The sequence below is a fragment of the Anoplopoma fimbria genome, chromosome 3, assembly GCF_027596085.1.
Source record: "Anoplopoma fimbria isolate UVic2021 breed Golden Eagle Sablefish chromosome 3, Afim_UVic_2022, whole genome shotgun sequence".
In the NCBI taxonomy this organism is placed as follows: domain Eukaryota; kingdom Metazoa; phylum Chordata; class Actinopteri; order Perciformes; family Anoplopomatidae; genus Anoplopoma; species Anoplopoma fimbria.
Genome location: NC_072451.1, coordinates 7515176 through 7535026, shown reverse-complemented (window position 1 = coordinate 7535026; position 19851 = coordinate 7515176). Strand labels below are relative to the sequence as shown.

The following is a 19851-nucleotide window of genomic DNA, read 5'->3' as shown; positions in this document are numbered from 1 at the left end:
CCTGCAAACATGTTCGTACATTGTTACAGCTCCAGTTTGTTTTTGTTTGATGTGGGCTGCGGGCTGCGGGCTGAGCCAGAGAGTGAGTAATGAGTTAGTCATCCGTGTTTTACACACAAAGAACACACTTTATATTTGCTGTTCACTCCCTTTTTTCCCTCACTTTGACACAATGCACATCCACACATTCCAACAATAAACCAGTCCTTTAAGCCATTTCTGGATCTTCATACAATGTGGGGGTATTCTATATATGTCAACAGATTAGTTCTTCTGAAAACCCTTAAATGTGCTACATTTTAAATATAGATTGTTTAGCGGTTTCCTTTGAGCATCTGAAACATTGGTTAAAGGGAAACAAACAACATCAAAAGCCTTTCCTTTATTTAAAATCTAAATTCTAAAACCACTGTACTGACACAGCTTGATTTATATGTGTCAATTTTAACTTCTTTTTTTCAGGATTATACATTTATTTGTCTCGAATACAGCACTTTGAATTGCCTCAGTGTTTGAAGTAGCTATTACACAGTTGCTTTATTTGCCTACTTTATCAAATAATCGACGTGATGGTCCAGTTTGTCTTCCAGCTTCTGTCTGGCTACACTCACAGTAAAAATCAAATCCAAATCAATATACGTACAGTACCAGTCAAACGTTTGGACACACCTTCTCATTCAACTACTTTGAAGAATCTAAAATATAAAACATATTCTGGTTTGTTGAGCATTTGTTTGTTTACCACATAATTCCATATGTGTTCCTTCATAGTTTGGAGGTCTTCAATATTAATCTACAATGTAGAAAAAAAATAAAGAAAAACCATTGAATGAGAAGGTGTGTCCAAACTTTTGACTGGTACTGTAAATTAACTTATTCAATCTAGAACTTAATTTACCTTCAAGCCCTTTTATTTTGAAAATAAACATATTAATCGCATGTTTCGCTTAACCTCTTTTATTTTGAAATCAACAACTCATGCCACCTCTACTTCTTCCTTCTTCCTTCTCCTGGGCTCTCTTCACTAATATGGCTCAAACAGTTCAGAAGCTCGTTGCCAAAGTACCAACTTTAGTTGGTGGTAAGTTTATTCCTCCTTATTGTTTATTCCAGTGATAAACAGAGGAGGTGAAGCTCTGTGTGTGTGTGTGTGTGTGTGTGTGTGTGTGTGTGTGTGTGTGTGTGCGTGTGCGTGTGCGTGTGTGTGACCTTTGGTAAACTCAGGTGTGGACACATGAAATTGTGTTTGATTCATTCTCAGCCGCCGTCACATTCTCCAGACCCCGACTGGCGGCCTTCTGGCGCTATGCCCGGGTGGAGCTATGCCCGGGTGGAGCTGGTGCCACCGACCCCCGCTGAGATCCCCAGAGCCGTGGACGCAGCCTCCGGCCTCATCAGGAGCTTCAGGTCGGGACGCTTCAGACAAACTACTGTGAAGGTGAGTCCGTGCAAATATGAGAACCATTGTTTATGTGTGTGCCTGAACCTAGAGCTGAGGAGTCGGCAATATGTGCATCCATTTTTTGCATCCATTTTTGTATATATATATGGGGGGGGCATGAATTAAGAATACATGTATATATATATATATATATATATATATATATATATATATATATATATATATATATATATATATATATATATATATATATAAATATATACACACACACATGTATACATACATATATATATATATATCTCTACACAGAGTACCAGTCAAAAGTTTGGACACACCTTCTCATTCAATGGTTTTTCTTTATTTTTATTTTTTTCTACATTGTAGATTAATATTGAAGACATCCAAACTATGAAGGAACACATATGGAATTATGTGGTAAACAAACAAATGCTCAACAAACCAGAATATGTTTTAGATTTTAGATTCTTCAAAGTAGTAGAGAAGGTGTGTCCAAACGTTTGACTGGTACTATATATATATATATATATATATATATATATATATATATAATAATCTACAGTTTGCTGTAGTAAAACAGTCTGCAAAGACGTGTTGTCACGTTCTTTGTAAGGCCCGCAACATTTCTATCTGAAGACAAAAAGATAAGTCGACAAATCATCAGGCACCAGAAAATTGAAAACAATTTTAAATATTATTCAAATCTTATTTCTAAGTTGCTACGCACCTGGTTTGATAGCCTGATTTCGGCTTCTTTATTCATACAATGTACTGCATTTGTTCTGTTCGATAAGGCATATCTCTCCCTTTTGGACTGTTGGATGGACCATGCAAATTATTTGAATCTGCAACCTCAGGACCTGTGACGTGTTTTTGTTTAGTCACAAAATGAATAATTCCAAAATAATATACCAATTAATCAATAAGGTCAGTAACTGTAGTAACACTAAAAGCCCTAAAGTCATTCTGTCAAAATAAAGATTAATCGAAGATACAAAGTGTCAGTAAATATTAGCTGCACACTGTATAAACACTAAGGATGTTATTTTACAGAAGGCCCTAAATCTTTCTGGATATTGACTGAAGTTGTGAAGGCCAGCTGGTTAGCCCCTTGACTTTCCAGTCCTGTTGTTTACACCAGTTGTACGTTTGAGTTTATCTGCATAAACAATAGAGATGACTGAATACTTGTATTGTGACTAAACTACCAACGTAGGAAAATGAATTGCCATCTCAGTCAGTTCAGTGGAAAAGGAGCAGAAAAACACTCGGATACAAGTATTTGTGCAAAGATGTCAAGCAACAATAACACAAACTTCATACACAACAAGTGCAATGAAATGCATGAAATATGTATTTCATGTTAGTGTGGGTGGATCCATAACGTGTTGTCTGCGACCGTAATAGTATACATGGAAAGGGACTTTGTGCACTCCTCAATTATTTTTTCATTTTACATTGTCAGGCTTCATTTACATATAAACAACCACAATTCATTTTCTAATTCTATAGAATGTCATTAAATCAATTTTCTTGAGTGAAATATAAATTGTTTTGTTTTGTAGGATGCCTTGAGGAATGGACTCGTGGCCACCGAGGTGCTGATGTGGTTCTACATTGGAGAGTGCATTGGCAAAGGAGGCATTATTGGATACGATGTCTAAATGTTGTACACTTCTTTCTCCCGTTGCACTTTTAACTGTCACATTCTCAACAACCTGCACAAAATGTTCAAATAAACACTGTCCATATCCATAGAAGTATACCTGGTTTCTCTTGAGTATTCATTTCCAAAGTGAGTGAGTTAGGTTATATTTTATTCACAAAAAGAAATACAAAATGCAAGACATGAAAAACGAGAACAGAAAAATATTTCACTAAAGCGTTTACGGGGTGGACGTTTCATGCACAGCTGAATAAAAGCAAAAATGTGTAATTAAAACTGGAAAGTGCTCATGAATGTGATTTAAACAGATTACTGATGCCAGTGAAATATATTATCCTTAAGCTGCATATTTTATAGATTTTGCTGTTATGTGATGATGGACATCTCCTCTCGCTCTCGACTTTCCGACATTGTATTTATAACATTTCCCAAGTATCTGCAGAAAGCTTGCCTCACATCCTCTGGTTCCTCCTCCAGGTTGGAGTGAATAAGCGCCAGTCGGCCCAAATGTGAGGCTGCATCAAAAGAACGAACATGTTAGACCAGAAAGAGGTATAATGAGTCAAACAACAGCTTTGGGAGGCCTGCAATGGAAATACCTAAAGGCAGCCGTCCATCTTCTACTCCGCTGCCGGGCTTGTGATGAGCCATGAGTAAACACTGTTTGTCCTGCAGACCTTGAGAGGAGATGAACATCGAGTACCACGTCTCTATTTCTTTTAGGTGACTTGGAACATCGGGATTGAAAATGATCACCACACCACTGGAGTCCTTTATCATTGCAGGCCAGCATGATTCGAATCTGTATGAAGAGAATATTTTGTGTATCTACATTTGGGTATTATACACTGAAAAACAAAACCAATCATTAGTGGCGTGTCTTTTAAGTATCACAAGATAACATCTAAGCCTTTGCTCATTGAAAATGTTTAATATTTAACTTACTTAAAATCTCCTGAACAGTCCCAAAGTTCAACTTCACATTTTGCGTTGTCACCACTGCCTTCAGGTTGTGAGTCAAATTCCAGTATCCTTGAAAAAAGTAGAACACAGTTTAATTTCGTTTTTGTGCCCCAAACAGCCTGTTAGATGGTGTTATTTCCATCTTCTCAGGGATCTCGTGTATGGAGAAACTGTGTACCATGTGGAAATCAGTAAAGCTGACACAGGGCTCGTACCTTACTCCTTGAGTAGGTCTGTATTCACCTCCCACATTCTCTGCTGTGTCTGAGAGAAAATTAGCAAGAACCGTTTTCCCACTCTGAAAAACATCATTTTAGAAATCATATAAAATACAAATCAGAACATAAATAAATCCTCTTGAATATTACTTTCTACTTTTTACATGCAACTCTTTTTTGCAGAAAATAGGAACTTTTCACAGCAGACATTTGGACTTTTTACAGTAGGAAAAGCACATCAGCAACAGCGATGAATGCATTCTGTGAAGGCAAAATGTTCCAGTAGCAGGGCTCTGGTATTATACTGTCATGACTTGGTAGATTGACTCAATGAAACCCCCAAAGGAAACAGAGTCATCATTAATGCACTTAGCTACACCTGTGCCTTTCCTGCAGGACAAAACGTGTGTGTTAAAAGTTTTGTCAGACTGGAACATCTTATAGCCCCGCAGAATACACAGTATGGAAGTAATATTACGGAAATGTACTTCAAGCATAAGTAAATGGAATCATATTGCTGTCAGTGTTATTGTGCATTGCAATAGTAGATACTTATTACTAAAACCTTAACGTGTAAACAGCATTTGAATGTCTAGGCAGAGCTTATATACAGTACCAGTCAAAAGTTTGGACACACCTTCTCATTCAATGGTTTTTCTTTATTTTATTTTTTTCTACATTGTAGATTAATATTGAAGATATCCAAACTATGAAGGAACACATATGGAATTATGTGGTAAACAAACAAATGCTCAACAAACCAGAATATGTTTTAGATTTTAGAAGTAGTAGAGAAGGTGTGTCCAAACTTTTGACTGGTACTATATATATATATATATATATATATATATAATCTACAGTTTGCTGTAGTAGAACAGTCTGCAAAGACGTTTTGTGCTGTAGTAAAACAGTCTGCAAAGACATGTTGTCACGTTCTTTGTAAGGTAAACATTTCTATCTGAAGACAAAAAGATAAGTCGACAAATCATCAGGCACCAGAAAATTGAAAACAATTTTAAATATTATTCAAATCTTATTTCTAAGTTGCTACGCACCTGGTTTGATAGCCTGATTTCGGCTTCTTTATTCATACAATGTACTGCATTTGTTCTGTTCGATAAGGCATATCTCTCACTTTTGGACTGTTGGATGGACCATGCAAATTATTTGAATCTGCAACCTCAGGACCTGTGACGTGTTTTTGTTTAGTCACAAAATGAATAATTCCAAAATAATATACCAATTAATCAATAAGGTCAGTAACTGTAGTAACACTAAAAGCCCTAAAGTCATTCTGTCAAAATAAAGATTAATCGAAGATACAAAGTGTCAGTAAAATAATAATAATAATAATAATAATAATAATAATAATAATTAAGCCTTTATTAGTCCCACAATGGGGAAATTCGGTTCTCTGCATTTGACCCATCCCGGAGGAGCAGTGGGCTGCAATGAAGCGCCCGGGGAGCAATTTTGGGGTTAGGTGTCTCGCTCAAGGACACCTCGGCATGTTGCCTGTAGAGGGGTTCGAACCACCGACCTTGTGGTTGCGGGTCAAGCGCTCTACCTCATGTGCATATTAGCTGCACACTGTATAAACACTAAGGATGTTATTTTACAGAAGGCCCTAAATCTTTCTGGATATTGACTGAAGTTGTGAAGGCCAGCTGGTTAGCCCCTTGACTTTCCAGTCCTGTTGTTTACACCAGTTGTACGTTTGAGTTTATCTGCATAAACAATAGAGATGACTGAATACTTGTATTGTGACAATAGAAGTAAAAACTTTGTGGGTCTTGATGACTAAACTACCAACGTAGGAAAATGAATTGCCGTCTCAGTCAGTTCAGTGGAAAAGGAGCAGAAAAACACTCGGATACAAGTATTTGTGCAAAGATGTCAAGCAACAATAACACAAACTTCATACACAACAAGTGCAATGAAATGCATGAAATATGTATTTCATGTTAGTGTGGGTGGATCCATAATGTGTTGTCTGCGACCGTAATAGTATACATGGAAAGGGACTTTGTGCACTCCTCAATTATTCTTTCATTTTACATTGTCAGGCTTCATTTACATATAAACAACCACAATTCATTTTCTAATTCTATAGAATATGTTTTATATTTTAGATTCTTCAAAGTAGTTGAATGAGAAGGTGTGTCCAAACTTTTGACTGCTACTGTAACTCAGACCGAAGGAAAAAGTGAATTTGTTCAGTACTGTTTTCAGCTCTAGATTAAAAACACATTTGGTTCTTTTGTGAATATTTACAGCAGGAACAGGTCCCTGTATGCAGTAGTGGGGGCTCATTGGTGTGTTTTAATAGTTTGTGGATAACAGATGTCCCTATATAACTATGTGACAGGCTACTTTTGACTGGTACTGTATTTACTTATTCTGTTGATGTTTGGTAACTGAATCTATAACAATATAACAATATATGTGGGGGTTTTTATGGAAAACAACATGTTGAGCCTTCAGCTGTCATGTAAATGAAGTGAGCTGAAAGTATAAAGTAGCAATATAAAGGAAAGACCTTACACACGTGCTTAGGTTTTTGATGCCTGCAGTTCTGATGTTTGCTTACTTTCCACTGTTAAACCATCATATTACCCTCTTGTCCCTATTGACACCTGGCAGTAACACTAAGCTAACGTAAGGCCATTATGAAGGACAGACATTCACGTACCTCGTTGGGGCCAATAAAGAGTACTTTTGCTTTGAACATATCCACTCGCCGAGCATCAACGCTAGCTAGCTAGCTAGCTAGGTGTTTAGCTAGCTTAAAACTAAACTACGCAACCAAAAACAAATAAAAACAAAAAACTAATATCTATTCTGAGTAGCCCATATATGTGAATAAGGCTATGGGTGTTTAGTTAACGCAACGTAACGTACAAAGTGTTAATAAACTCCGTGAATTGGTTTGTTGTTTTGAGACATCATGGCGCTAGCTAAGCTTCCTTTTCGTTTCTATGGTTTCAACTTTGCTTCCTGTTGTTCATTGGCTGTTCGCAAGTTTAATCATACTTAGTCCCGCCTACTTTGTCCTTGGGGAGCAAATCAGCAGCGAGCAAATAAGTCCGCGTCATTACGTTGCGTCAGAGCTGACCAATCAGGTTCGATCTTGTAAGAGGTGGGGGCGGGGCTCTTCAGTTTGGAGAAGCGTAACGCTAGGTGTTTAGCTAACTTCGAAAGAAGGGCAATGCTAAACTACGCAACCAAAACAAACAAAAACAATTATATTCTGAGTAGCCCATGTATGTGAATAATGCTATGGGTGTTTAGTTAACGCAACGTAACGTCCAAAGTGTTAATAAACTCCGTGAATTGGTTTGTTGTTTTGAGACATCATGGCGCTAGCTAAGCTTCCTTTTCGTTTCTATGGTTTCAACTTTGCTTCCTGTTGTTCATTGGCTGTTCGCAACTTTAATCAAACTTAGTCCCGCCTACTCTGTCCCTGGGGAGCAAATCAGCAGCGAGCAAATAAGGCCGCGTCATTACGTTGCGTCAGAGCTGACCAATCAGGTTCGATCTTGTAAGAGGTGGGGGCGGGGCTCTTCAGTCTGGAGAAGCGTAGTTCACAACAAGTCGAAAGAGTAAGTAATGCTTATAATTGTGGTGGTATTCTTTTGTTAGGGATGTTTTAATTATAATAGCCATGATGTAGATGTCATTGCCTTTGATTGGTAGAATTAATATATAATATTTGCAGTGCATTGTTTAGCTTAACAGCCATGTAACCTGGACTGTATGTTGCTATGGAATAGGCTTACTCCCACTGTCCTTCATAATGAGCAGGCTAGACTATGCAGTGTGGCTAAGGATAAATGTGAATGTACTTCTTTCCCTCCACTGTTTGTTAACATTAACTCATACTGTATGTTTTGTCAGTAGTAAGAGCTATGTCTCCAGGGGATGATCTCCATAGTCCCTCCCTTGGTTTCAGCTCCATTGTGGAGGATGTCCCTCTGAGCTGTGGGGATCTGGCTAGCTCTCATGAGCTGGGGAGAAGGAGCAGAGATCGCAGTAGTCTCCACACAAGAATCCCAGAGGCTGCCATCAATTGGTGAGGTCCTGTAATGCATTTGAACATACAGCGTAACCTGTGGGTGCAGCCACCCCGTAACACTTTATCTTCCTGTGTTTCATTTTAGTCATGGAGAGGTTGCCCATGGAAAAAGCTCTTTCCTGAAAATACTGATGGATGCAGAGGCAGCTGCCAACTCTGCTGCCATACAACTAGTGTCTTTTAAAGATGCCATGGAAGATGATTTTTCTGTATGTTATTTGCAATTTTGCAATACACCAAGTTGGGTTCTCCCTGACCATGTTGGAAACCATTCACGATCCATTATCTAACTTATTTTTTTCTCTTGCAATTAAGGATTCAAGACAGTCTGCCACAGATAAGCGCAGAATGACGAGGCAAAGAGGACTTTTGCTGGATAAGTTGGAGGATTTTAGACGAATAAATAAGTCTGTTCGACAAAAACTGAAACAGCTCCAAGATGCAGAGGTTGGTTACAATACTTCCACCTTATTTATTGCTTAGGTTTGTAAGTCATTTGTCTGTATTAGTAGTATTACTGTTATTACTGTAAGTTGAAACCAACACAAAAAACCCTCTGACTTAAATGCTTCTTGAACATGTATTTATATGTTTGTTTTTTTCAATAACTCATATCTTTCCTTAAAGGTTAATCGAATTGATGCCGACCACCAAACGGACATCTTACTGAAGAAGATCTCACAGGCTGAGAGTGAAAATGAGGTGTGTTTCTTTATGTTAATGCGATGATTCAAAGGAAGAACTTAATTTAAGTGTAAGGGATAAAAATGTGTTCTTAACTTTTGCCAACCTGGTTGAATATTTAGTCCGTGAAAAAGGTTAGTCTTACGTACTGTATAGTGGTTTGAATGTCAAGCCTGTGTCACTTAGCAACATAATACTAAATGAATGTCTCAACTGAAAGATATAAACTCTATGATATATACTATATGAGACTAGCTGCCCTATTAGAATAAACGAGCAATTTAAATGCATAAGACCTCGAAAATAATGCAAATTCCCATCTGAAAGCATGTACTGATTTCTGTAATTTTTCTCCTGAAGAAATTAAAAAGAGACTTGATTGAGACAGAAAGAAAAGTGGACGAGCTGATGGATCTGCGGAGAGAAGAGCAGGTAAACACAGCTGAAGTTTACGTATAGATTTGCATGCAGTGCAGATAATAAAGCTGCAAAGGCTGCAGGGTGCATTTTTAAAGCTTCTGTCTATATTGGACTTCATAGGAGAACATCAAGAGTGCCCTTCACATGACCAAGTCTGTGGAGGCGACTCGTGCTCACCTGCAGGGGCAGCTGCGCAGCAAGGAAGCCGAAAACAACCGTCTGACTGTGCAGCTACGGGTACAAAGGTTCCCTTCTCTCTTGGCAAACTGCTTTAAAGAAAATGTGTAATATTTTAGCATAATCCCTAATGTTTTGTTTTCCAGGCTGTGGAGAGAACCCTGACCGAGCAAAAGATGGAGATTGATGACCTGAGAGGATCCATTACCTCTTCGGCCGAGAAGGCAGCACAGGACAAAGAATCTCTGAAGAAAGCCACTCGAGCTCAGAAACGGAGAGCGGAGAGATTTGAAGCCGCTATTGACAAATGCTACACGCAATTGAGGGAAAAGGTAAAAAGTCAAAATGGCTATGATTTGATGGTTTTGAAAATAGTGTCTTCTCTGTACGCAGTTGCATCTTTCAGGATCTTGTTTTTACTTTCTTTTCTTGGTCGCCATCAGGATGCTCAGCTGGTCAACGCCCGTTTAGAACGAGACTCAAGGAGACAACAGAAAGAGCGGGAGATCGAAGAGAAAGACAAACTTGTAGTTCGCATAGAGCTGTTGAAAAGGTTGGTCACTCTTGAAATCGGGAATTAGTACGCACATCAACCAATTTTCCCTGATGACATTTTTAAATGCTTTGTTTTCAATAAAGTCAAATTGCGGACATGACGGCGAGGCTGCAGATGGAGAAGGATGAGCTCAATGCAGCTAATGAAATTGTGATGCAACGTGTTGAAAAACTCATCGCTGAAAATGGAGACCTCCACGTCAATAATGCAACACTCAAGGTACCCGTTGCCAAACAGCTTGCACATGAGAATCATTTCCATAAAGGATGTGTTGTCCATATTTGTTCATAGAGCTATTTAGTGACTGAAAGACAGCTGACAGATAAATGAATCCGTTTCAGTTTGTGCACGTCTGTCATATTCCATAGAAAGTTGAAATCATTCTCTCTCTCTCTCTGTTTTTTTATTTCTATCACTGAAATTATATTTGATGTTCATTTGATTGCAGGATTCTGTTGCTCATCTGGAGCAGCAACTGGTTGATTGTGATTCCGCCCTGATAGAAGTAAAGGTTGTGTCGGAGGAGAGGAAACATCAAGTGGAACAGGCACAACATCAGGTTGAAATCAGCACATTCATTATAAAATTTAGTTTTAAGAAGTTTTTCTTTCATTTATTTTGAAGCTACTACTTGGACAATCAGCAGTGTTTTGCATTTAAATTGGAAGAATAAAGATAATTCACTCTGTAGTCAGAGAAGACATTTCACACAAATCCCCACAAATTAACACACACACATACACACACACACACACACACACACATACACATACTGCGTATTACTGAACAACTAACTGTACTGCTCAAACATTTTTCTGTTTAATGAATAGATTATAAACACTGTGGACACATTGAGCATCTGGCCAAAGTGATAACAGCAAGTTTTAAGACTGTTGAACAAAATTTCCAGTTAAAAGGACATTTAATCCTCTTATCTTTTCTTTTCATGCCATAAATGATTCATGTTTTGTGCTTTTCCATTTGTGTTTTGAAAAATGTTTCGCACAAAAGAGGATGATCTTACTGATTTATAAAGAGTAACACTGAATGTGGTCTGTGGAGATTGATGAATGAATGATTCATCGAAAACACCAGTTAGCTGTTTTCAGTTGTAGGGAAGGACACAGCAGGTTTCATCATTCTGTTCTCTTGTTGTTGTTTTTTAGGTTGCAGAGCTTCAAGCTAAGTTAGATGATCTGAGGATGAAATATGCAAATCTCTTAAGAGAGACAGAGAAGACACAAGATGGAAAAGATGCAGAAGTTGAGAAGGTAACCCCCCGGCTTTCCATGTACATTCAGTTTTATATTTTATGAAAGATTTAAACTCCTAATGTGTATTAATGAATATGTATGTTTATTTAACAACTACGTTATATTTAACTTATTTCTTTCTTTTTTTGTTATTTCAATAACAAATTCTAACAGTACTTTTGTGCTTTTTCTAGTATATTCAGCCCTGCAGCACTGTTTCTCCTGCTATTGAATCAGAGAACTGTTAGATGGTTTATTTACTGTGTATCATTTGTTGCATCTGGACCTTCTAACTCCTAAACCAGCTGCAGTAATTCTGAGCAGCAAAGCACTTCTAAAGATGAATCTTGGCGCATGCTGCACGCTCAAAGCATGCACATCTTTGAGCGTCTCTTTGAGAGGTGTGTCGACTCTTCAGGCTAATATTTTGTCTGTTCCCAACACTCCACTCCACTCCTTCTGCCCTCCTCTGGAGCCCAGGTGAGGCAGGAGCTGCAGGGGCGCGTGGACGAGCTGAAGTCTTACCCCGAGTTACTGAGTGCAGCTGAGCAGAATCTCTTCGAGTGCCAGGACAACCTGCGACGCTCGGAGAGGAAGTGCTCAGAAATGTCAGAGTCCGTTAGGCGACTGCAGGTTAAGGTGTGCAACGTGAGCTGTGGCGGCCAGAATGTAAAGAGTCATTTCCATACATCTGACCACTAGGCGGTAGTACAACCCCATGTGTCTGTCGACGCGTCTCGTTTTCTGGTCTTGCTGTGAGTTTTTGATGTTTGTGATTTAAAAAAATCTCCGATTGCAATTGAAAAACAATCAGGTTCCATCTGTACCTACTTACCCATTTGTGAGTGTTGTTGTGCTGTGAAAATCCCTTTTCAATCACCCACATGTTCCATCAGCAATGATGAACTGGTGTCTAGAAAACTGCACATTTACTGTTTGCAAGATTGTGTTGTTCTACGCAGTTTTGCCCTCCTTTCTGCTCCAGTCACTGAATTTTACATTTTGCATGTACAGATGGAGAGTCAGACAAAACTGCTGAGTTCATCTGTGGAGATGCGAGAGTCCATTCATGACGCCAATTTACAACTGAATGAGAAAGTGGCCTCTCTCCAAAAGTAAGACGTCCTCTCGTGTGTCTGTTGTCACGGTGTCAAATGTTTGCGTCTCCTTGGTGCAAATCCCCAAAAATCTAAATGGTTTTTAATGTGTTTTGCAGGGAGATGGACACGCTGCAGCAGGAGAACATGGAGCTGGTACGGAGGCTTGCGGGTCAGGAGGAAGGTCTGAGCTACAGTAACCGTCAGCTGGATCAACGCTCGTCAGAGTGCCAGGCCCTCAGCAGGCAGCTGGAGGCCGCTCTATCAGACGTCAAACAGCAGGTAGAGCTCAGAGACAGTGTAGTGGCACCTGAGGAAGGAGAGATTAATCATGTTTTTCCGATTACATTATCTCTTTTTTTCTCACATGTTCCCATTTTTGTGTTTTATAATAATAATAATACTTTAATTTTATATAGCGCTTTTCTAGATACCCAAAGACACTTAGGGCGAAGACAAACTAAAAATAAAAAAAAAAAAAAGGTAAAACGACTAAGTGCTCGTTTTACCTCACTCTTCCTCATAATTAGTAAGTAATAATTTAGCCTGTTCCTGAAACCGTCTATGTTTTCTGTGCTTGCTGTTATAAACACCCTGTGTTCTATACTATAGGTGTTTGCAGATACACATCTGTCACCCAGGAATGGTGATAATACATTTTCTTCCCCCATATGTCCAGGTCAAAAAGGTAAAAGACCAGGCTTCTTCCAGAGGAGAGGCCCTTCAGACCAAAGTCCTGGAGCTGGAAGCCGAGAAGAGCAGGCGGGATAACGAGCTGCGACTTCTTTGCCGGAGCAAGCTCACCGTGAGTACCAGCGTATAAAACAAACAGCTGCCATGGAGATGTGTTGATGTCGAGCAAATATCTGAAGTGTGTGTTTGTTAACCTGCAGGCAGAGAAACAGTTTGAGGTGCGTCTGAAGGACCTGCAGCTCAGCCTCGACCAATCAGAGAGCCACAAGCAAAGCATCCAGAACTACGTAGATTTCCTCAAAAACTCTTATAAGACCATGTTTGATGAGGGACTGCAGACATCAAGTTATGGATCATCGTATTTTCTAAAATGATTTAAGGATTTATCTGTTTGCATTTTAACATTTGTATTCATTTATTTACTGTATTTTGTTTATATAATATTTATAAGGTATATTTAAAAATGAGAATGGAGGTAAGAATATGGATATCTACTTCTTAATTAAGCTGAAATTCTGGGACCCTTCCCCCCAGATATCAGGAGATTTTGATATTGTTTTTTAATAATGTCCCAAAAGACATTTTATGATATTCTCAGGTGTGTGCAATTGTTGGACTGTGAACTCTTGGTGCTACTGGGTCTCAAGGAGCCAGTTGCATAAATTCAGCTTCAGACTCATCAAACATTAGACTTATTTTAGATTGTGGAGGAAGGCCGGGCACCAGCAGCACAAATGTAAAGATTTTATTTCACTATAAATTGAATACCTTTGGGCTTTTTGACTGTTGGTGGTATGAAACAAGCAATGTTAAAATGTCACATTGGGCCCTGATTTACTGTAACGGGCATTTCTTCACTCTTTTTCTGATTTTCTAAAATGAATAAAGAAACAAAATGTGTTTCCCAGCTGGAAAAAAAAATATCTGCCACTAAGTGGAACTGTTTTTTTTAGTTTATTTTCTCTGTCAAGTGTCTTAATGTTACCCACAATACACTATGCCTCAGTCTTACCTTAGTCAATACTAAATGGGTTCTTTCAGCTCAATGTCTATTGCAAGTGTACGACTAAGTCTATCTTTCTGCAACTGGCTCCAGATCAAACTTTTTTTTGCCATATTTTAAAGCGGTACTTTCACCCCATTATTGAAGACATGTATACTACCCAAAGTAGTGATTGAAAACTTAACTGCCAAGTTTACCTGTGGTAAACCAACTTTACTCCCTTTAAAACCATCATAATATTGTTCCTGTCCCAGCTGGACTGAGATGAATAACAGAGCAAATCATTTGTAAAGCTGCCAGTTGTGAAGCTCATGCCTTTGGGGCTGCAATCATAATTACTGAGATACACGAAACAACCAGCCAGTTTCCAAACAGCTTTCAACTCTGTTGCTGTTTTGTTCTGATGCATTTTTGAGCCTGATGTTTGTGTTGCACTGTACCTCCTCCTCCTCTTCTTCTCTTGTTGCTTGGGGTCCCATCCTGTATCTATGATAATAAACTACCGGACACGATGAGTTCTTGCAGTGGTCATAATTCCCCCGAGTGAGCAGATCTCCTCTCAAGTTCTCCCAGACAAAGCTCTATTGTTGTGTTCTCCGTCAGGGGATGGACGCATTTCATCGCTGCATGCGTCAGTCCTCCTGTTTTTCCTTTTACTCTTGTTCTCGCCTTCTTGGTCTTGCCCGTTTACGTAATTCTATTGATCACACTTTGGGAATTTGCCTTTCTCAGCCGTTTGCTGGAAAATGAGCTCACGTGTGACTTCTGGCAATTTGTCTGGTATCACAGTTCAGCAACATGATGGACACACCCGGAGCTTAAGTGCTTGTTTGACTCAAATTAGTTGGGCTGCTGGACCAATTTTTATAAAAACAAACAGATACTTTACTGTTGCATATAAGAAACGATTTTCTAAAGGTCACCTACAGTGGTCTAATTCATGTATGATCTTTGTTGGTTGGGCAATAAACTGAATATTTGCATTCACAACACTCAGTCCCTTCAAGTCCCACTTCAGATTAAAATGAGCAACATATGATCAATTTAAAATTCATCATACTTAGTTTTGAAAACAACTTCAAGGGGGGAAATGAGTGAAGTTAAATCCAAGTAACGCTCACTGTTGCACTCAATATTAAGAATTGTCCTTTTTTCTGCATGTAATATTTCTCTGTGCAAAGTTTATTTGATTATTATTCTCTGCCACCCTATAACTTTTTCATTAAACAAAATTCTGCAGGTTGTGCTGAGCATCTGTCCAACAGCAGGGAAAGCTCTCTGAGGTTGACGTTACACTCATTGCCTAAACTATTCAGCGGCATAGAGGTTGTCACAGAAGTGAGTCAGCCAGATGCAGCTGAAACAGTGAAGCTCATTTCCTACTGAAAACTGTTACAACAGACCCCCAGAGAATTTCCTTTTTTTTTCAGATTATTGCAAGCCCCATTTTTGTTTTGTCAGAAAGAAAAATAATTGCACTGTTTTATGTGTTTATTTAAGAAAAATGTAAACATAGAATTGACAATACTGCAGTTAATTAATAATGATAATAATTAAGCCTTTATTAGTCCCACAATGGGGAAATTACAATTCTCTGCATTTGACCCATCCCAGAGGAGCAGTTTGGGCTGCTAAGAAGCGCCCGGGGAGCAACTTGGGGTTAGGTGTCTTGCTCAAGGACACCTCGGCATGTTGCCTGTAGAGGGGTTCGATATAATATATAACAATACACACTGAGTGAAGTATTAATTCTTATAAATAAAATGCATTATAGTAAATCAACAGAAACATGGCGACATATGTGTACTGATTTAGCAGCTGCCATAGTTTCCACGTCATTTCCATGTTGTCATGTCTCGTCAAGGGAGTAAATATAATAAGTATGTGTATAAAATAAAGTGTAGAGCAAATTTTTATTTAACTAGAAAAATAAGAATCTTCACAATGTATAAAAAAAAACAGCTTCAAAAAGAAGCCAACTACAAGGCTCCAATGTTATGAAGCAAAATCAAGAACAATACAGTTCAAGAAAATACATCCTGCAGATGTATGCAGCCACAAAGTGCAAATTTCTTCAGATCAAAACTTTACATTTTCAGTTTGTTGATATCATTATAAGCAGGTGTCCTTTCGTTGCTGCCGGAGCAGTTTAGGTCACATTTGCAGGACTGAATCACCATCACCATCCTTCTGATGATCTCCCCATGTTTGCAGCGAAAGTGGACAGGTGACGTCTGGGTTCGGTGAGGCCTGCAGCATCGCCCATCCGAGCAGGACCCACAGTACCTCGGCTGGAACTTTTTCACGCTACGGCAGCCTGCGTAGGACAGTTTAACTGGACGGCTGGCCTTTTCTGTGTGGTTACGTTTCTGACCTTTCTGTGGGAGGGAAGACACCAAAAGCAAAATTTAAATTTCTGTTTAAAATCTTCTTTGACAAACCATGATCAGAGAACAGGCCACCATATTATGAAATAATCAAAATGTTTCTTTGTTTAATCATACAAAATGACATTTGGGACATTCAAAATGTGGAATGTACCTTCAATTTGGTAATGGTCATTTTGCAAGGGCGGACTTCACAGATCCGAGTCTCTTTCACCAGTTTGCACTGGGTGTTGCTGTTGGTCTCCCTGGTGGACACTCCAGTGCCACAGGATTTGGAACAGGGTGACCAAGCTGTGGTTAGAGACACACACTTGACTCCTCTGACCAACATGTGGCCTGTTGGGTGACCCCTAAAAGCTGCACAGAGATAAAAAAAAAAAACAAGGTAAGAAAAGTGTAATCTGACACACATTTACTTTTATGTTGGCTCCTTGTTAGATAAGTTAGCAATGTCACCAAAAAGGACTGGACACTACAAAACTGCTCACCCGGTAAAGAATTTGATTCTCCTCGCCACGCGGGATCCAACTCATTCCTGTTGGCAAGGTCGTCTTCAGACGGTCTGTCTTTGCTGTGTTCTTTTCTGTGTCTTTCCTTCTCTGTCTTTGCCTCCTCGAGGCAGACGAGTTGCTCACAGCATCGTCCCCGTACCTTGACCCGCACGGGCTTATCACAGCCCAGTTTGTGCAGCGTGAGCTGATGGGGGCAGAGGGAGACGCATCCAACAGCACCGTCCATGCAAGTGCACTGGTGTTTGCAGTTTGGACGAAAGATTTCCCCGTTTTGGTAAATGTTTTTGTTGTACTCGCATGTTCTTCCATCTGATTTGGCTGTTTTTAGAGCAACAGAGAAAGTAGCGAGGTTTGATTTGAGAAGAGTAAACAGACAAATTGAGTAAAAACATTAAAAAAAAAAACAATAAGAGAATTGAACTCACCTCGACAGATTCCCTTAGCAGAGCTATACCCCCATCCAAAGTTGCACTCCAGTCCCTTAGTGTGATCACATGGCCGTGTCCTGCTGCAGTCTTCAAAAAGCTGCTGTGTGCAAACTTTACAGCATCCGCAGCCATCCAGCATGAGACTGACTCCTACTGCACACCTAGGGGTGTCGGGGGGACACCGGCAGTCCTTCGGGCACGATGCTGACACCTGAGATTAAACAGACATTTCTAAATAAAGGTTTGCTTCCAAAAATGGTCCTCCTATAAGATCTAGTGAAGCAGCTTATGAATGAACAGTGATTATTTCCTCACCATTGAAACACAGAGGATCACAATGAAAAATACTTTCCACATCTTCAGAAGTTGAAGTTATCTTTCCAGATCAGAAATAAAAAAGAAATCTCTATCATACAGCAGACCTTGCAGTGAGTTCACAAGTTCTTGTTCTCTCTCTCTTTTGGAGTCCCCGTCTCCTTTTATACACTCTGAGCATATCTGACGTATGCGCCGGCTGAAGAGGTGTCGCAAAACTATGAGAGGAATGCTTCAACCACCAGTCCTCACATAACGCCTCCTCTCCTCTCATCACTCAATCAGACAAGAACCACCCAGATTAACCTTCATTATTTAAGGGCTTTCTCTCCAAAGTGACCCTGTAATTAAATATTTTTAAATCTGTTCTGTAATCATGAAGTGGCTCTTCTATCATGAAATAAACCAGCTCTTAGAATTATTATTTCTAAGTAATGAAACATTCCAAACACAAGTGGCTTAATGCCATTTTTTTCTGCACTTGAAATGGAATTGTATTCTATTAAAGCAATGGAATGTTTGCTGCTAAACACATGCATATATATGAATATGGTGCTTACTAATAGGGTATTATATGAGATCTTGTTGTTTATGCACTTTGTCTTATTCTGTTTAAGTTGTTGATTTTATTGTATTTATTGTTCCAACAATGTCTTTATGCCACCTTCTTGGTCAGATCTCTCTTAATCTCAATAAGACTTTACCTGGTTAAATAAAGGACAAATTAAGAAAGTGTACTCTTTTGATAAAGTTATGTAGAGGACCCCAAAAAACAAGTGTGATACCTGAGATATCCACCTCATGCATGTGGCCGCAGTCCAACAGGGATTCAACATCGGGGCACCACAAGTTCTGATATAAATATTGAAGAAAAGCTACATATTTCTATGAGCAACTGAATTTCTATCGTGGTCAAAACAGTGTTTAGACTGCTGCACTATGTCTGTGATCGGTGTTTGTATTCTCCAACTTGTCTAGTGTCAGTCACCCTTAAGGGCGTGGATGGATTAGACTTTCTTCGACTTAAATATTTTTTAAATAAGGAGACAAGAGCCTCATGGAATGTTTGAACCGTAGGAATCCTTTGTTCAGCTGTGAATGAAAAACACAGCAAAAAAAAAGAAGGAAGATGAAAACTTAGGACATGCCTGAAGCAACATTCCACTCAGGATGAACATTGAAGGTTTCTTTGAAATAGCTGCCAGAATAAAAAGCATCCTCTTCTATCCACATCAAAGAACAATAAGAGTTATCAGGGAAAAAATGCCCTTCCTTTTCATTATAACCTGTGAGAACAAGAGGCTAGGAAGAGCAGACTGGCACGGCCTCGCCTCTTATCTAACCGAGGTTACGAGGGTACGGTCTGAATCAGCGCCAGTTCAGGCAGATGAAGAGCGAACAAGCGTGAGCTCGGTGCATTCACAGATGTCTGGATATTGCCGACTGGAGTGGAAACCTTTCCCACAAAAGCCGTAATATAAAGTATTTGCAGAACCATGTTAGGAGGTATTGTATATACGTATAACATATAGGGCAGCTGGGGTAGTTGGAAAGGATAACAGTTGCATGTTAAATTGGCATGTTTCTTACTATCAATCCATCAAAATCCATTTCCCAATCAAAAAGGTGTAATAAATTGTATTAATCATTGTACCGCTATTTGAGGGCCAATGTTTAGCATTTCTGGGGATCTATTAGAGGAGATTAATATAACAATGTTTTTATTAGTGTGTAAATTACCAGAAACTTTAAAATCATGTTTACGTTAGCTTAGAAGGAGTTCTCCATATCTTCGTCGTGTTGCACCGCCATTTCTCTAGCTTTTAAGACACTTAAAAGCTGCAAAATTCACGAAAAGGGTAACGGCTGACGTATTATTTTATATTGTAGAACAAAACGTTAACAACTTCTAAGCTTTTGTTAACCACATACACCAAAAACTAATTCAAAAGACCTATTGACTTTGAGACGGGGGAACCGGAAG

At 39.1% G+C, this 19851-nt stretch overlaps 3 protein-coding genes and 1 pseudogene across 5 annotated transcripts; 2 read left to right on the top strand and 2 right to left on the bottom strand.

Annotated features, from left to right (window-relative positions):
* Positions 1-974: 974 nt before the first annotated feature.
* LOC129088856 (ATP synthase subunit g, mitochondrial-like) lies at positions 975-3189 on the top strand (annotated as a pseudogene).
* A 235-nt stretch (positions 3190-3424) lies between these two features.
* On the bottom strand, positions 3425-7245 carry ift22 (intraflagellar transport 22 homolog (Chlamydomonas)). Its single transcript, XM_054596107.1, has 5 exons — positions 6960-7245; positions 4265-4347; positions 4032-4118; positions 3686-3888; positions 3425-3601 (listed from the first exon to the last, which is right to left on the bottom strand). Exons 1-5 carry the CDS (start codon positions 6996-6998, stop codon positions 3453-3455), a joined length of 561 nt encoding a protein of 186 aa, XP_054452082.1. The 5' UTR covers positions 6999-7245; the 3' UTR covers positions 3425-3452.
* A 548-nt stretch (positions 7246-7793) lies between these two features.
* LOC129088854 (outer dense fiber protein 2-like) lies at positions 7794-14727 on the top strand. 3 transcript variants are annotated; one of them, XM_054596106.1, is made up of 17 exons: positions 7794-7869; positions 8165-8339; positions 8428-8551; positions 8658-8789; positions 8970-9044; positions 9387-9458; positions 9567-9683; positions 9770-9955; positions 10067-10176; positions 10263-10398; positions 10628-10738; positions 11346-11450; positions 11913-12071; positions 12447-12547; positions 12649-12811; positions 13209-13334; positions 13423-14727. In XM_054596106.1, exons 2-17 carry the CDS (start codon positions 8176-8178, stop codon positions 13594-13596), a joined length of 2055 nt encoding a protein of 684 aa, XP_054452081.1. In that variant the 5' UTR covers positions 7794-7869; positions 8165-8175; the 3' UTR covers positions 13597-14727. The 3 variants fall into 3 exon arrangements, with proteins under 3 accessions (XP_054452081.1, XP_054452079.1, XP_054452080.1); XM_054596104.1 differs by lacking the exon at positions 11913-12071; XM_054596105.1 differs by lacking the exon at positions 11913-12071 and having other exon boundaries at positions 7823-7869; positions 8168-8339.
* Positions 14728-16312: 1585 nt separating this feature from the next.
* LOC129089127 (CCN family member 1-like) lies at positions 16313-17909 on the bottom strand. The gene is made up of 5 exons (XM_054596495.1): positions 17868-17909; positions 17550-17763; positions 17101-17442; positions 16767-16969; positions 16313-16603 (listed from the first exon to the last, which is right to left on the bottom strand). The coding sequence occupies exons 1-5, from the start codon at positions 17907-17909 to the stop codon at positions 16313-16315; spliced, it is 1092 nt and encodes a 363-aa protein (XP_054452470.1).
* Between the last annotated feature and the right edge of the window lie 1942 nt (positions 17910-19851).

Excerpts from the sequence above, each read along its gene's own strand:
- LOC129088854 (XM_054596106.1), top strand. The coding sequence starts at position 8,176 with ATGTCTCCAGGGGATGATCTCCATAGTCCCTCCCTTGGTTTCAGCTCC. Across the intron at positions 8,790-8,969 it reads AACAGCTCCAAGATGCAGAG|GTTAATCGAATTGATGCCGA; the intron begins GTTGGTTACAAT and ends CTTTCCTTAAAG. Across the intron at positions 10,399-10,627 it reads TCAATAATGCAACACTCAAG|GATTCTGTTGCTCATCTGGA; the intron begins GTACCCGTTGCC and ends ATTTGATTGCAG.
- ift22 (XM_054596107.1), bottom strand. The coding sequence starts at position 6,998 with ATGTTCAAAGCAAAAGTACTCTTTATTGGCCCCAACGAG. Across the intron at positions 4,119-4,264 it reads AGACCTACTCAAGGAGTAAG|GATACTGGAATTTGACTCAC; the intron begins GTACGAGCCCTG and ends ACTTTTTTCAAG. Across the intron at positions 3,889-4,031 it reads GACTGTTCAGGAGATTTTAA|ATTCGAATCATGCTGGCCTG; the intron begins GTAAGTTAAATA and ends CTCTTCATACAG.
- LOC129089127 (XM_054596495.1), bottom strand. The coding sequence starts at position 17,909 with ATGTGGAAAGTATTTTTCATTGTGATCCTCTGTGTTTCAATG. Across the intron at positions 17,764-17,867 it reads TGATCCTCTGTGTTTCAATG|GTGTCAGCATCGTGCCCGAA; the intron begins GTGAGGAAATAA and ends GTTTAATCTCAG. Across the intron at positions 16,604-16,766 it reads TGACCATTACCAAATTGAAG|AAAGGTCAGAAACGTAACCA; the intron begins GTACATTCCACA and ends TCCCTCCCACAG.